The following is a 16,478-nucleotide window of genomic DNA, read 5'->3' as shown; positions in this document are numbered from 1 at the left end:
TAATAGTTCAATTTCTTCCCTGCAAATGAAAGGTTAAGAAGATGAATACAGCAAAAGTCCACATTCCACTAGGAAAGAGCCCAAACTTGGTGGCTAAGATCTTCGGATATAGGAGATTTTTTTTAGGCATGGTGGGGCAATAGTCTGGATTACTGAACCATGGGCTCCAATCATATAAATGAAAAGCCGAGCATACTCTGTATGTCCTAGCATCGAGAATCAAACAAATCCTGGTAATACGAAACCATTGACAGATAACAAGAGAAGCTCCGGTTAAAATTCTAAATCTATAGCCTACTCTGACACTCATGCATGTCTAAATGAGGGTTCTGCAAAGATATAAGCAAGTATCAAACAACTGAGGTTATTACCCAGTAGCCATATATTAACTCTGTAATGCCACTTAAATTGGAATACTATCAGAGCTTGTTGAGCACGATGCTACCACCAATTTTGTAATTTATTTGTGTCAGCCTTCAGTAGAATCGTTAGTCAAGAATATGCAAGCAATCAGCATGTGCATGCAGACATGCATTCTCAGTTTCTCACAGACACATACATGGCCATGCACCTTCACACACCCACGCACACATTAGCGAGTAGACACCAGAGTTCAATGCACGTATTAATTGAACTGAAGATAGATGTAGGAAGATGATACCCCAATAAAGCGTCAAACCAAACATATATAGTTTGTTTATTGTCGCTTGGCACAGGTATACCCCATTCCACAGACGCGCGGGAGATAGAGAAATCTCTCAGTCCACTCTTAATCCAACCTTGAACCTGAACCGTGTTTCCAACATCAGAAACGGGATTTTTTATGAAAACTAGCAATTTCTAAAAAATGAAAAGATGAACTTCAAAGTTATATTCAATTTACAACAGAAACTAGGTGAAAATGTAAGCATACCACCAAGACATTTTAATAAATTGAGAATATTTTAGTGCAGTCTTCCTGTGAAAAATGATAAATTAAACAGAAGAACATTATCAGTGAGAAGACTTTCATGGAGCGGAACCTGTCTCTATAGGCTGGAGAATAAAGTGATTGATCCATTATTAAGAATGGGAGAAACAGAAGTCAAAAGATTATTAGCATGAGAAAATCCCCAAAGTAAACTCAGCTTCGACCAAACAGTAGCAAAGGAAAATGCCAGATGGCCTTGCGAAATATTTAGCATGAGAGGGAAGGATAGATTTTTCCCAGGTCTTTCTTGGGGATGCAAAGACCAATTTGCCAGATTTTTAAGAGGTGTAGAGATGGCGATTTTTCTCTCTTACTTTCAGGGGACTTTGCCCTTTAGCATAATAAGGGACAGATTCATGTTTATTGAAATTTTCAACCTTTAACTAGTCACCACCTGCCATTTTCCTTGGTTCCTTCTCTCAAGGATCATATCCAGTTGCATTGGAAGGTGGTAGTAGGGGAACTCGCGAGGTTTTTTACAAGACCCGACAGTGAAGCATGGCTTCCTTATGTTGGTCACTGAGGGAATCAAACATGATCCAAGCAGAAGATGAGGCACAATGGCACGGTCGTCATTGAATGTAGTTGGTGCATCCGAGTGACCATAAGCTGACATCAATGGTGAATCTTGAATGTCATCCCGTAGGATTCTAGAAGGTTGGAGATTCAGTGGTATCAACATTTTACAAAATTATCTGAATTCTTGCCTCCCTTGACAAGATTACTAACTCACATATTAAGGAATCCCACTGATCAGCTGATGCAATGGTAAATCAAGCATAGAGCTTCGTCATATTTTTAAATGGGAAAAGATCCTCTTTAATGGAGGTTTTTTCATTAAATAAAACCTACTTTCCACTCATCTAAAAGAAAACTGTTTCATGCAGCCACAACATAAGGACTTGAGAGAGTTTGCAGATGATGGATCAGAAAGGAACCCCTTCGTTTGGCTCATCATAAAGAAAAAAAAAAAAATGGAAGAATTAAATGCAATTAGAGAGTAAAAATTAGATAAGTGGAAATACAATATTGAATTCAACAAGCAAACAAATAGACTTAGCTATGGCAAATAAGCGGCCACGATCTTAACCTTCAAGGAAATTTCTCAAAAGCTTAGTTGTATCTGATCATATGCTAACAAGTGGCTTTCTTTATTACCAAATGATTTAGGCAAAGAGAGGTTGAAATGCATACAATTTTCATAGTGGCAAAATGTCAGAAGCTGTCAACTCCCATGACTATCTTGGAAGCTTCTATATACATCAAACTCCATTGCCGAACCATTAAACTGAGTCATTTTTGCCCAACATACTGATGGCTAAAGTTTAACACTTTTTTTCCTGGAGTCCTCACTATATCCCAATTCTTTTTAAGAGGGGCAACAAATTCTAAGCTCAAACACTATGAAGAGCTAAATATGACGTGTCAAAACCTTCAAATCAACTGTAACACACTGCTACCCCAATGTAATTCAAACATTATACTACCCATGGGCAACAAGCTCCAAGTCCAAGCAGATGATCATCCTTACAAACAAGGGACAAATGAAAAAATAGTCCAGAGATCAGAGAGAAATAGATCAAAAGAACAACGTTTTAAGGGCATTAAGAAGACTCGAAGGAAAAAAGATTTTTTTTTTTTTTTTTTTTTTTTTTAAAAAAGAGCCATTCTTACTAGATAATAGTTCTGAACTGCACAAGCTGCTACATGACTTACACACTCTGCCCTTTGACAAGAAGACGTGAACCCCTTTATATAGATAGTTGTGACAATGCATTCCCACTACTAACTGATGTGGGACAGAATAATAGAGACGATACCATAAGACATAACACACATATTGTTGAGTTTCTATTCTCAACAGTCCCCCTCAAACTCAGCATGGCGGGATATGAGATCGTCAATCACAGCCAGTGTATTAGTTGTTGTCAATAATATCGATATTTCAGCAAAATTATTGGATGAGGTTGCGAAACCAAAACTCAACTATGTCATTTCTCTTGAGGATTTCGCCAAAAAATGGGCGAAAATATCAATTGAAGCGATGGTTGTCGGCAAAAACTATCCAGCATAAATAGCTGTAAAATCAGAAAAAAAAATTAAAAAAAAAAAAAAAAAAAAAAAAAAAAAAAAAAACTTTGAATTTGAATTTGAATTTTTGAGAGAGATCTGTTTGCGGGAGTGTTTTTCAGCGTCATTGGAGAAGTTTTGGTAGATCTAGAAGGGATTGGGTTGGCCAATTGTAGATTGACATCCATTTGGGCCAGTTTTCAAAGGTATGAAAAAAACTCGAAAATCCCTTTTTTTACCTTGGATTAAATAGTTGATTTCATATAAAAGATGGATATCGACGAGAATTTTGGGATTTCCAATCGAAAATTACTCAAAAATACTGTCAGAATATTTCTTCCAAAGCTTTTTCATGGAGACGGGAGAGAGAACGGAGAGGAAGACGGAAGGTGCCTTCGCGACAGCCTATCACAAGATATTTTTGCCTCGCGTGGGGGCCTTGGGGCCTGCTATGATGTTTGTGAGAAATCCACCCCATCCATCTCTTTTGTCGGATCATGTTAGGACATGGGCCCAAAAACGAGGTTGATCCAAAACTCAGGTGGGCCGCAAGAAAGGAGAGAGTGGGTAGGGAATGCCTGCCGTTGAAACATCCCTAGGGTCCACCTGATGTTTATATGCTATCCATACCATTCATAAGGTCATTCCTACTAGGATGTACTGAAAACATAAAAATATTAGCCTGCTCGAAAACTTTTGTGGCCCCATGAATGTTTCAACGGTGGACATTCAATCCTCACTAATGTTGTTGTGCAGCCCACTTGAGTTTGGGATCTGCCTCATTTTTGGGCCCATTTCCTAACATGATTGGGCAAAGCATATGGACGGGGCGGATTTCTCACAAACATCACGGTGGGCACCCCACAATTTTCACTCCCTGGAAGTTCATGCGACAATTTCAAGTGCAAAGGGACTTTCAAGGTGTGTGAGCGAGCGCGACTTGGCTACGACCCTAGATCCAGCAATGTGGGTGGATCCCTGGCCATAGGGCCCACCTCGATGTATGCATTGTATATCCATGCCAAGGTGTGTCGTATCTATTACGATGTGGCTGTAAAGGCGGATACGTATGGGTAATGGTCGTGACCATTACCTGATACGAGGGTGAAACTAGGCAGTTGGTTTTTTTGGGACCGAATCGGCTGTTACAAGGCATAACAATCGTTACCCCTGTAACAATTGAAAAACAACCACTTTTTTTCTATTTAAATCCTTTTTCTCCTCAATTTTTCACTTTTCTCATTCAAAAAACTCTCCTAGATCATTCTATAGCAGATTTCTGCCACTCTTACCATAGTTTTTAGGATTAAAACCATAGATTGAAGTCATTTGAGTGAATAGAAGCTCTGAGGGCCTTTTTTTCAAAAAAATGAAAAAGTGGTATTTATGCTTCTTTTTTTTTTCCGATTTCTAGTTCTAATGCTTTATTGTAATGGCTAAACATTAGAGACATATAACCATGTTCATAAATTCACCAGACAACCTAATACAACACTCTCACCAATGAGTAGACCATTACGCTACCATAAACATATTTAAAATAAATAAATAAATGAATACATATTTGGAATGTTTATATTATTCTTAATTTTCTAGATATTTTTTCAAAAAAAATGGGGGGGGGGTGCAAAAAAAAAATTTTCAACCGTTATGGGAGTCATAACAGTCATTACGCCCCCGTATCAGCCATTACGGCCGATACTTGTATCGATAATGGTCGTGACCATTACGGCCACTGTTACCAAAACAAAATACCTTGATCTACGACATCCATCTGTTTCACCAGCTTATTTTAGAGCATGATCCCAAAAAATTTAGCAAATACAAATTTCAAGTGGATCACAACATAGGAATCAGTGATTATTGACCATTAAAAACCTATTGTGGGCCACAAGTTTTAGATCAAGTTGATATTTATTTTTTCCTTTCAACTAAGTTTGTGTGACCTTATCAACAGGTTGGACAGTCAATAAACATTATGATGGACCCTACGAAGTTTTTAATCGTGGTCGTTCAATAACCATTGTTTCCTGTTGTCTGGTCCACTTGAAATTTGTATCTACTTCATTTTTGGGACGATGGCCTAAAATAAGATGGAAAAACAAATGGACGACATGGATATACAATGCATACATGGAGGTGGGCCAAGAGGTCAAGGTCCAACCCACATTGTTGGTTCCAGGGTCGCAGTCCTCTGCTCACATAAGCGCACATGCGAGGGACGTGGATTGCATAATGACACTGCCAGCAGGTAAATCGTTGGTGGACAATGCTCTATGGGCCTGTCTTATCCACGCATCCATCCATTGTGGATCATTATTTTAGGGTATTAGTCTAAAAATGAGGCAGATCCAAATCTCAGGTGGATCACACACCAAGAAAACAATGGTGATCGAATTCCCACCATTAAAAACTTCCTAGGGTCCATTATAATGTTTATCTGCCATCCAAACTTGTTGATTAGGTCACACTCCTGGATGAAGGGAAAACAAAAATATCAGCTTCATCCAAATCTTTTATGGGCCCCGAGAAGATTTTAAAGGTGGGTGTTCAATCACCACTATTTCCTAAGGTGTGGTCCAAATGAGATTTGGATCTACCTCATTTTTTTGGCTCATGCCCTAAAACGAGATGGCAAAATGGATGCATGGGGCAGATGATACGCTATTCGTTGAACAGGCCAAATTACGTACCCAGTGTAGATATATATATCATGAACCAAATATTTAGATCATCTCATTATCTCACTATTCATTGGTGGATATTTATTTAGTGGCTAAAAATGAAAAAAATAATAATAATAAATAAATAATCCAATAGTCCTATTTACAAGTGTCCATGAATCAGAGGTTAGGATTCATCAACCAATCTGATCTTAGGATTGACCTGGATACAGTGAGTTGCATAACCTAGTTGGATGGATGGATGGATGTGATGGTTGGATGGGTGGTTGGATGAATGGTTAGATGGATGGATGGATGGAATGGATGAATGTATGTGATGATTGGATCAATGGATGGTTGGATCAATGGATTGGATGGTTGCGTGGATGGATGGATTGGATGGTTGCATGGATGGATGGATGGGATGGGATGGGATGGATTTATGAATGTATAATGTATCATCCATCACCTAAATACACTATTGGAGTGATTTCTTATGACAGCATATGCTTTTAGGCCCCCATTAAATGAAAACTTAATATATATGCATTCTTTTTTCAATTTTTTTTATTCCTAAATATGCAAATATGTGTATTTAGGCATCCCCTAAAGTTTTACTGAAAAAATTCACCATTTTCCCCATGTTTCCCCAGCATTTCCAATTATCAGCAATAACAATATTGTTTCTTTATCTTTGGTTAGTGAAACTTGTAGTTATACCAACAACTCAAACACTGATCACAGCTTGTCTTCACATTAAGCGCTAGAGATCCATTGATTCTTCTCTTCAGATAGCAGCGTATAACCAAACTCAACAACCGTCAAGTCAATAAACCATCAGTCACATGCGAATTCCTCTCGGTGCAATACTACACAAAAAGTGAGTGAACTACACCTACAATGGTCGAAAGGTGAGAATGACATGAGACACAGGGTGCAATACAGCATGATGAGTGAGTGAACTACACTCCCAACAAACAGCAAAGATCTAATAAATAAAGATAAGACCAAAAAAGAAAAGCTCCAGTGCTTGCTGAATAGTGCATGTTAGGTTGGGTCAAGTATTACGTTGAACAATTTGCATGTGTTGAGCCATATCACAATAACTCCATCATATATGGAACATGGAACTCCCTAGAACCATTGGAATCCACAAAAAAGGACCTATCTCGATCACCCATCAACCAAAGCAATCCAAACCAGCACATCTTCTTTTGCAGAACATAGCAAATGCTAGAGACATCTCTACCTACACCTACAGGCATTATTTTAAATATCGATGATATCGGCCGATATATCCCACGATATATCTTGTATCCCACTAGTAAGCATTTTCGAATTTTGAAGCTCTTATTTTCTGTAATTCATGTTAAATTAGTGTCAAATTGTTATAGATTCATGATTTTTCATGTTCTGCATGAAAAATCATGAATTGGGAGCTTCGATTTCGAGATTTGGAGGAGATGGGCTAAGTTGCGAAAAAAAAAAAAATTAAAATCAAAATTTTCCAATTTCTTGCAAATTGTTTGCAATCTGTGTTCAAACATCACATCAAAAATGTCTGTAACCTAATCTAGTGATTCTTCTTTTGCTTTTGAATGTATTGCTTGTGTTTCCACACGTCTTCTTACATTTATAAATTATATGAATAGATATTGAATATACTTGCATCAATTCAATTAGACAACGCATAGATTAGGACCCCGTACAAAGAAAACCTATTATGTGTACTTGTTTTTTGTAATGTTTTGATTTATAAGTGTGTATTGATGTCTTTTTTAACAATCACCGAAGTTTCATTGAAAAATTCAACCAATTTCCCAATGTTTCCCCATGTTTCCAACAAAAGCGATACATTACACGATACAACTGATATATCTCATGCGATAACCGATACATATCCGTATCCTAAGAATGTGATACGTAACGCGATACCGATGTTTCGAACATTGCCTACAAGGAATGTTCGATTCTAAGATTTTCACACAAGTCCAAACCCTCGAAAGACATAACCTGAAACTGGAAGGGGACATTCCTGTAATCGATCATATCCTCAAAATACATGAGACTGCTAATGAACTTGAGATGTTAGGAGCCGCCACAGAGGAGGTCACTATAGTGAATGCGGTTCTAACGTCTTTGACTTCAACGTTCGTCGATAACTTTAACATGAATAAGCTTTCTTATTCAGAGACAGAGTTGTACACCCAATTAGTCATCTTTAAGGCCATTAATAAGCCAATAGACTGCATGTTGCTCGCTTGACTAAGGGATCATCTGGCAATAAGACCAAATCCATGGGACTTAAGAAGGGCGGGCAGAAGGAAAATAAAAACGCTGAGACGCAAAAGGAGGTGTCCAGAAGCCAAAGAAAGGCAAGCCAAGGAGCAATGGTAGGAAAGAAAGGACCATGTTGGCACTGTGGGAAACTAGGCCATCTCAAAAGTGGAGACAACTTGCTCGTGAGGCAAAGAGAGGAACATGAAGTACATTGTACATTGTATAAGGTGAGATTGGAGATGTCTCATTTAATGGGAGAAAACGAAGACATACCATGATTACCCATTTATGGATCACCAATAAGAGGTCATTCACGTTAGATAAACATTAGTAAGAATGTGGCTCTATGATTCACTCTTGTGGTTGTTGGTTTCCTCCCCTTAGGTAATATTTAAGATAATGCATTTTCTCATCACTCTTGTGCTATAACTGTTAGGCATTTGGCACATTGATTCCATGATGATCCATATGCGTGGTTAGAGTAAGTAGCATTCCCGAGGATCATGAGATTCTTAAGGGAAATTTAGGATGTCTAATGATGGTTTAGATCTTAATATTAAATGCACAGTGAATTAAACAACGGTGGAATGTGTTGACAATTTATGTGGCTCAATGTTCTAATTAATCCGCGCGCGACAATACCAATTACCACTAGAGTGTATGTATATGCTTTATGGACTTCCATAAGAAGACATGTTTTCTCCTAACCTTATCTTATGATCCTCGGTATTACTATAATTAGATGGAGTACTATTCGGCATGTGTGCTCAAGTTTGAGTGCAACTGGGTTTTTGAGCAAGTGGTAGTTTGTTACTTGTGTGCCTTGCAAAGCCAATGCGTTGATCATAACCAATAAATTGATGATCTTGTTCGTATATCATGATGACCATGGTTCCTATATGGAGCATGGACATGTTATTAACGCCATAACTAATATGTGGGTACCCCTTAAATTGCACATGCACAAGGGTTAAAAGAGTGGGATTTTTATTTTTATTTTTAAACACGCGCACACACACACCACCACACACTCACACCGTAGTGGGATTTTACCGCCTATGGGTACTCGAACCCTCAACCAGGTGTTGAAACTCCTAAGAGCCTACCACCGGAGTAAAAGAGTGGGATTCTTCCAGTGGTTGTGGGAACTTGAGATTGGGCACAACGGCCACTGGTCAATGGAGAAGTGTTTTCTATGGATCTCAATATATGGTCATCTTGTGTTAGGGAACCGATAACAAATCAGGATGGAAGGCCTCCACCATCGAGTTCGACGACAAGTGGTGTGTATGTTAAGGTATTTAATAATAAGAAACGGTGGTCGTAACAACAACCACCATTATTGTTACGTTACAGTCGTTACAATCTTTCTTCTTCTTTTTTTTTTTTAAAAAAAAAAGAAAAAAAAAAATTGTATCAGCTTTGTTACAACTGTTACAGGGCCATTAATGGCCATTATGGCCCTGTAACGCGTAACAATTCCCAACATTATGGTCAGAACATAATCGTTTTTTTATACCTTGTTGCCTATATCATACACCACATATGAGAGCTAGTGTTCATGGCAATATGATCTTGGAGTTAGACCAGTTGGATACTTACGTTGGGGGTCACTTCAAGTTTTCGGATCGAGAAACCCATCATGCTTGGTCTGGATTGACTTACATATGTACTAGCTTTAACTAATCCTTGAACCTGAGGATGGATCCGGAGTTCAAGTTCCTAATGTAATGTGCTTTGGCCTCATCACAAAATCAATTGCAGTGGCTCATATGTAGGTGTTGTTGGTTCATGCATTAAGATATGCTTGCAATCCATATAATCCAACAAGAGATCCACTCATGGTATTTAAAAATGGACTGTAACATAACCATGGTAATCGCGGTAACCGTTACGCGTTATGGAGCTGAAACAGCCATTATAGAAAAAATGGTCTGTAACAGCCCCGAATTGGTTCAACAAGGCCAAAACATATATATATATATATATATATATATATATATATATATATATAAACATATATATATAGGTCGCAACGACCATTATAGCACGTATTGAATGGTAACGGTGGTGGTCGTTATGGCCACCATTAGTATTATAGAGTACCTTGGATCCACTAGTCTCCTAAAGACATTCATATGGCTAAGATATGGTAGATCAGACCATCCATCAAATGGTTTTTCACTAGTACCGATACTGCAAAGGTTTTTAATAGTTTTACAAATATTTTCAATAGTTGATTTTTCATTTTACCTGTTATATTGTTTTAATCACACTTAATGATCATTCCAATGGTTGAGATCTTGTGGTCCACTTGATTTGCATGGGAATTGATTCCAAGGATTGAAGGCCATGTTTGATGCAAAGATGGAGTCAATTTTGGTACATGGTTAGGTGGCATTATAGGCTTTAGATGAAGTAGGGCAATACCAAAATCTATAGGGTGTGGAGCACCATAATGGCATCTCTCCCTAAAACCTAGCTCCTCCATACAAATAAGAAGATCATGTCCTAGAGGGAGAATAGAGAGAGAGCCTTGGATGCCTACCCCCCTTATATGCACTTGTATAGAGAGAAGTGAGAAGAGAAAAGAGAAGAAGAGAGAAACATATAATTCTTCCCCTTCATCCACAAATCCACTTGTGGGGTCTACTGTGTGCATCTCTTGGCCCATTGCCCTAAACCTGCTCTAGGATTAGTATGTTAGCTCACCCCCTCTCCTCATTCGGGATAGATCTAAGAGAGAACCTTACATGTTGAAGGTGCGACATCTAAACTAAGATCCTTAGGGTTAATCAACTAGCATAGACTTTTGAAAAAGTTTTAATTTCCATTGCGTTTCCAAAACTCTAATAGATGGCTAGGTAAAGAAAGGCTAGTCATAAAGGAAACGGAGGGAGTGGCAAAGGCAAAATTGAGCACATTGAAGCAGCGATAGATCGTTGAGATACTTTTTATGGCTCTACAGATAAATTAAGTGGATGAAAAATGAATAAGAAAAATAAACTAAATAGACAAATTAGTAGGACCTAACCTGCTACCTACAATACCATGTTAAGAAGACTGAAAGGAAAAAAAAAAAAAAGGAAATATAGGAGCCTTAAATTAAAAGAAAGGTTAGGCCACTCTTACTAGATTAGAGCTCCCAAGAGCACAACATGTTACAAAGCTTAACGCACTCCATCCTCTAAAAAGAAGATTTATGCCCCTTTATATAGATAGCAATGACAACTTGCATTACCGCAACTTATTGTGTGGGACAGAACAATAAAGACAATACTAGAAGACACAAGCTAGTGAATCTATATTCTCAAGAAAGGGATAACATTCTTCTTGCACTTTCTTTTATGGATTGTTTTCCCTCTACATACACAGGGTATCATGGGACCCCCAAAATATACACCCTTTTTAAAAGCTTACTTTTCTACACCTTCATGTGCGGTACTAGGGAGATCATATTTTTTCAAGACAAAAATGCCCCTACTATTAAGAATAGAAAACGTTAGAGAGGTCAATTGTCATTTTACACGTTCAAAGTTGTTATTCATCTTCTATGCTCTCTGGCAATCTTTCATGCTTCCCGACTACTTCCAGCGGTCTTTCATGCTTTCTAGATACTCTCTCCAGCAATCTTTCGTGCTTTCACCTGTGAAAGAGCCTCTCAAAAAAGCTTCGTTCGGTGGTTAATGCTATGGTAGCCGGTAGGTACACTTCAAGTCAAAAGATGACTGACCAGACAGTTCCTGATCGAGGCGGTTTATGGGCTCATTGGAAACCTTATCAAATTACCTTTCAGCAAGCCCAAGATCACTCAGATCCAAGGTGTAACAAGGAAGATCCGATCTGTTTACTGAAGTCATGCACTAGTAACTGTTCGAGCAATGTGAGTTACGCCATCAGGGACTTTGGGCTCACTTTTCAAAGGTCAAATGGTCTCCAAATGGGATGACTCCATTCCTATTTGAAAGGTTGTCAAATTATCTTTCCAATAAGCCCAAGATCACTCAGATCCAAGGTGTAACAAGGAAGCTCCAATCCGTTTACCGAAGTAATGCACTACTAACAATTCAAGCAATGTGAGTTACGCCATCAGGGACTTTGGGCCCACTTTTCAAAGGTCAAATGGTCTCTAAATGGGATGACTCCATTCCTATTTGAAAGCTCGTCAAATTATATTTCCAATAAGCCCAAGATCACACCAATCTGACCTGTAATGAGGGAGATATGACCGTTTTCGTGGGATCTTGCAATACTAGAAATAGCTCACGAACTTGTACTCTTCACGATCCCCAATTTATATTGTTCACGAGCACTAAGTTTTCCAGGATCACGCGATCCCACGAAAGTCTGTGTGTGTGTACTAAGCAGAGGGGAGGGGACATCTGGGGCTTTTAATGCTTATTCCCTTTGGGAATAGGATCTCTTTATAAGGAGGTACATTAGGGTTCAATAGAGCACCTGTTATGGTACTCTGCCACCTTACGGACTTCGGTATAATGCCCTACAACACCAAAGGTTTGTCATCCTACCTTTTCCACACACCCAAACCCAAATAGACCTATGTCCTTCCACTATACCATGGCATCCAAACCAAACCTCTAAACACCAAATTTAAGGATCTAAATTATATTCAAAAGATCTAACCGTTGGATTTTCATCATGCTTGATAAAAAAAAATCTACGGTGAAAGCAAGCAATCAAATGGTTAAAATCCATATAAAAACCTTTTAAAACATATGAAGGTGCTAGCCAACTATTTAAGCTTAGAGCATCAAGCGGGAAAGATCTAGCCACTAAATCCCGAGTGACAAGTGGATTCCTTTGTGAAGTACTGTAAGTGCGATGTTTTCTAGCTCCTTTGGTTGTCAAATTTTGTAGTGCCAAAACCTATTGAATTTCTTGTCTTGTCCAGCACCTCTATATATCCAGGTCTGTGCATCTCATGTACAAGTGTAAAAGTCTTTAGTTCAAGAGATAATGCAAGTCAAGTTCTTCGGTTTCAAGCTTCAATATACATCAAGTGATGATAGTTCACTCCTTCAAGTTTTAAAGTACGAAGTGTCAAAGCTTCGTCTAAAGGCAAAGCTCAACTCAAGCTCAAGCTTCAATGAATGTCAATTTCAAGCTTCAGAAGTCTCGAGTTCAAGGTTCTCTACATGACAAGACATCAAGCTTCATGAACTTCAAAGAACGACTATCAACTGAAGGAAAGGAAGTTCTCAATGTTTATACTTCACTAATAAGGTATGAATGACCTTAGATTGACCTTAGGGTAGGTCATTTTGAATACATAATTCAATTAGATCATTTTATAAGTGAATAGACTGTTTCTCGACTAGTCCTGGCGTTGGCTCGACCAGTCCAAGAAATTCCACGACCAGTCTTAAGTTTGTTTCAAATTTTCGAAATTTTTTGTTAAGCCTCGACCAATCCTGAAGACTGCTCGATCGGTCGTGTGAACAGTGCACAACTCGTGCTCGACCAGTCCTACGCCCACGACTCAAAGTCCAGTGACTATTTCAGGTTCCACACGACCAGTCGTGGAGGTCCCTCGACCGGTCGTGAAGGTCCTACGACCAATCATGGAACAGCTTTATCCAATTGCGCTCAAAATTTCAAAAATCTGTTGGTCCTACGACCAGTGGTAGTGTCCACAGGACCAGTCGTGATCGCAATTTCTTCACCTATAAATAGAGCACGAATTTCAAGAGTTTTTCATTCAATTCAAGATAAATCAATACACCACTCTGAGAGATAAGTTAGTGTTCTTTTTAAGCTATATTGTGCTCATTTAATATTCTCTTATTTTAGCTTTATTATATTTGATTTTGTATTCTTTATTCCAATCATATTTGAAGAAGGGATTGAGATTTACCCTTTTCTTGGAATCAAAATCAAATAGAGCTAGCCCAACTTGATTTAATTTAAAATCAATTTAGAACCTAGAACCATTTCATAAGTGAGTTTGGACATTGAACTTCTACGTTAAAATTCTACTCCGATTTGGTTCTTCCGGGCGGCTTCGAAAAGAGAATATCCAGATATTTTACATTATTGTAAATTTCTGTTTTGGTTTTTGAGATTGTGCCAGAAAAATCTCTGTTTTGGTTTGTTTGAGGTGATCCAGAAAACTCAGAGTGTGGGGTTTTTGAATTGTGTAAGCCCACCTAAAAGACAATTGTGAGGATTTTAGGTGAACATGGAAAAACCTATTTTCATAGTGAACACTAATATCCACTATGTGAGGATATGAGTGGAGTAGTTGTGTGGCTGTTTTTCTAAACAGTTGGTGTACACACAAGCGAACCACTATAATTTCAGGTCTTGTGGATTGATTGTTTATTCCTTTTGTGAATGGTTATAATTTCCCTATTTTCATTTGTGGAGAATGTTGTAATCCTTATGTGGATGTGTGGGAATGTTGTAATAGCTTAGATTTCCTTCCTTGCTATTCATTTCTTTATTCCTCTATATCAGTTTGAGTTTTTGATACACAAACTGTTCTAGTAAGGTTGTCCTGCCATAAACCCTTGGTTTTTATGGTGCAAGGTTGTCCTTAGAACAACGTTTGTATCAACCTCTCAATACTCGTTCATTTAAGGTTGTCTTTAAATTCAGCATTTTGGGATTGTCTATTGCTATCTGTATTTAATTTATTTAAATTCCGCTGTTATTTTTTTTAATTTGGCATAGTCCTATTCAAACCCCCCCCCCCCCCCAAAAGGACATATAGCTCGGCCTTTTCAAGTACATCTGGCCTCACCTAAATCTTGACATAAGAACCCAATATCACATGTGCTAGCCACTAATGTAGCATCAAAAGGTGTATTAAAGCCCCATATTCAAGCACCTAAAGTCCTTTTGCAATCTCTGGTCTAAGAACCCGTCTAAGTTAGTGCATGATCAAATAAATCCAATCCAAACATGATGGGTACTCTTGGTTAGGAGACTTGACGTGATTTATTCAATACAGATATTCAATCAAGTCTAGAACTAGATCTCAAGGAACAAATAAACATCCATACTCGTATGTCCATGTGTGAAGGGCGATGGCAACTAAATACCTAATGGTAAAGATAAATCCATCATGACTCATCATTGGTTCATACACAATATGACCATAAAATTGATCACAAGTTGCCTTCCCCTACTAAGATGGTTATGGAGAATTTTGGGTATTGAAGGATCTAGAACATTAACTCTCCACTAGCCCATCTGGACCATTACATCCATTGTGTTCCTTCCTCAAAGGCAAAAAGAAATTTCAAGAAAAACCCTTATAACCCGTTAAATTTTCCAAGTTTCATATTGCAGTTAATATAAAGCATATAATAAAGTGGGTCACTAATGGCATTGTTCCATTCACTAAAAGTGGGTCACTAATGACATTGTTCCATTCACCAAAAGAGGTCACTTATGACCAAGTTCCAATCATTAAACAACTAAATGAATCAAATTGGCTTGAAAGGGCCCACAACCAATAACAAATCCCACTGCCTCGAACTTCAGGTGGGACAAATCTTAGAGCTCGAAGTGGAGGGCCCTTCCTTCCCCATGTTTCATGGCTATGGAGGTTGCTTCGATCATCCATCACTCTCCAACTCCCAATAAGTGTTGATGTTCCCCTGATGCTCTCGGATCTATCTCTTCCGGATGGTTGTTTAGATCAAGAATTGGTGATTCAATGCTAGACTAACCTCCAACAGTACAACAACCCAGTGTGCTCTTCTCATGCCCTCCTCCGGCTCTTGAAGATCAATTGGTATCTGATGCGGACACAAGCGCATTCAAGGTGTACCAACAAAGAAAGCGCCAACCACAAGTGCCGTCCTTGTGGATAGACGACTATTGAGGAGCTGAAAACCTTTCACATGTGATTGGACATATAGAAGACCCCACTCAGGGAAGACACATATGAAGGAAGATTGGAGAAAGAAGACCGAGCGCCCAAACTTCTTCTTGTGCCCCTCTAACTTCTTTTCCTAATTTCTTCTTGTGCCCCTCTAACTTCTTCAAGGTAATAATTTTCTTCCTTCTATTTTCCAGTTTTGGCTAATCCTTCTTCGATCAAAATCTTGAGAACCGATCTAAACCCTAAACCCCCAAATTCTCAAATCCCTAATCCGAGAAACTTCTTAGTTCTTCGGACTAGTGATCTTCGTTGATCGATTGGGTGTGACCATGCAAGATCGGGAGGTCTCATCCCTCGCCGGATCCAACTCAAGTAGTAATTGAATTCCATAATCCATGGTTGTGGTGATGGCCTGCTCCATTGCATGTTTCCTTAATGATTTTCTCAGTTATGATGATTACTGTTAGAATTTTAGATCATTTATTCCTTTTATTTCCACTGTTTAATTGTGTCCATGAGCATGCATCATAATTAGGGCTGTCCTGCGTCAAATTTGGTATCGAAGCCTAGGCTTGCATGGTTTTTGTCTAGATCGAGTTATCAAATTAGGGTTTTGATTTTTAGGTTTAACTTAGGAAAGTTC

The 16,478-nt window shown here is 38.5% G+C and overlaps 1 protein-coding gene across 1 annotated transcript in view; it reads right to left on the bottom strand.

Annotated features, from left to right (window-relative positions):
- LOC131229376 (methionine--tRNA ligase, chloroplastic/mitochondrial) overlaps positions 1-16,478 on the bottom strand; it is a 143,217-nt gene that overhangs the window by 108,616 nt on the left and 18,123 nt on the right. Inside the window, exon 5 of the mRNA XM_058225317.1 lies at positions 662-786. Coding sequence (XP_058081300.1) covers positions 662-786 — 125 coding nt within the window. The remainder of the gene's footprint in view (positions 1-661; positions 787-16,478) is intronic.

The sequence above is a fragment of the Magnolia sinica genome, chromosome 16, assembly GCF_029962835.1.
Source record: "Magnolia sinica isolate HGM2019 chromosome 16, MsV1, whole genome shotgun sequence".
Taxonomy (NCBI): domain Eukaryota; kingdom Viridiplantae; phylum Streptophyta; class Magnoliopsida; order Magnoliales; family Magnoliaceae; genus Magnolia; species Magnolia sinica.
Note: the sequence above shows the minus strand (reverse complement) of the source record. Positions and strands in the feature narration are given on the sequence as shown.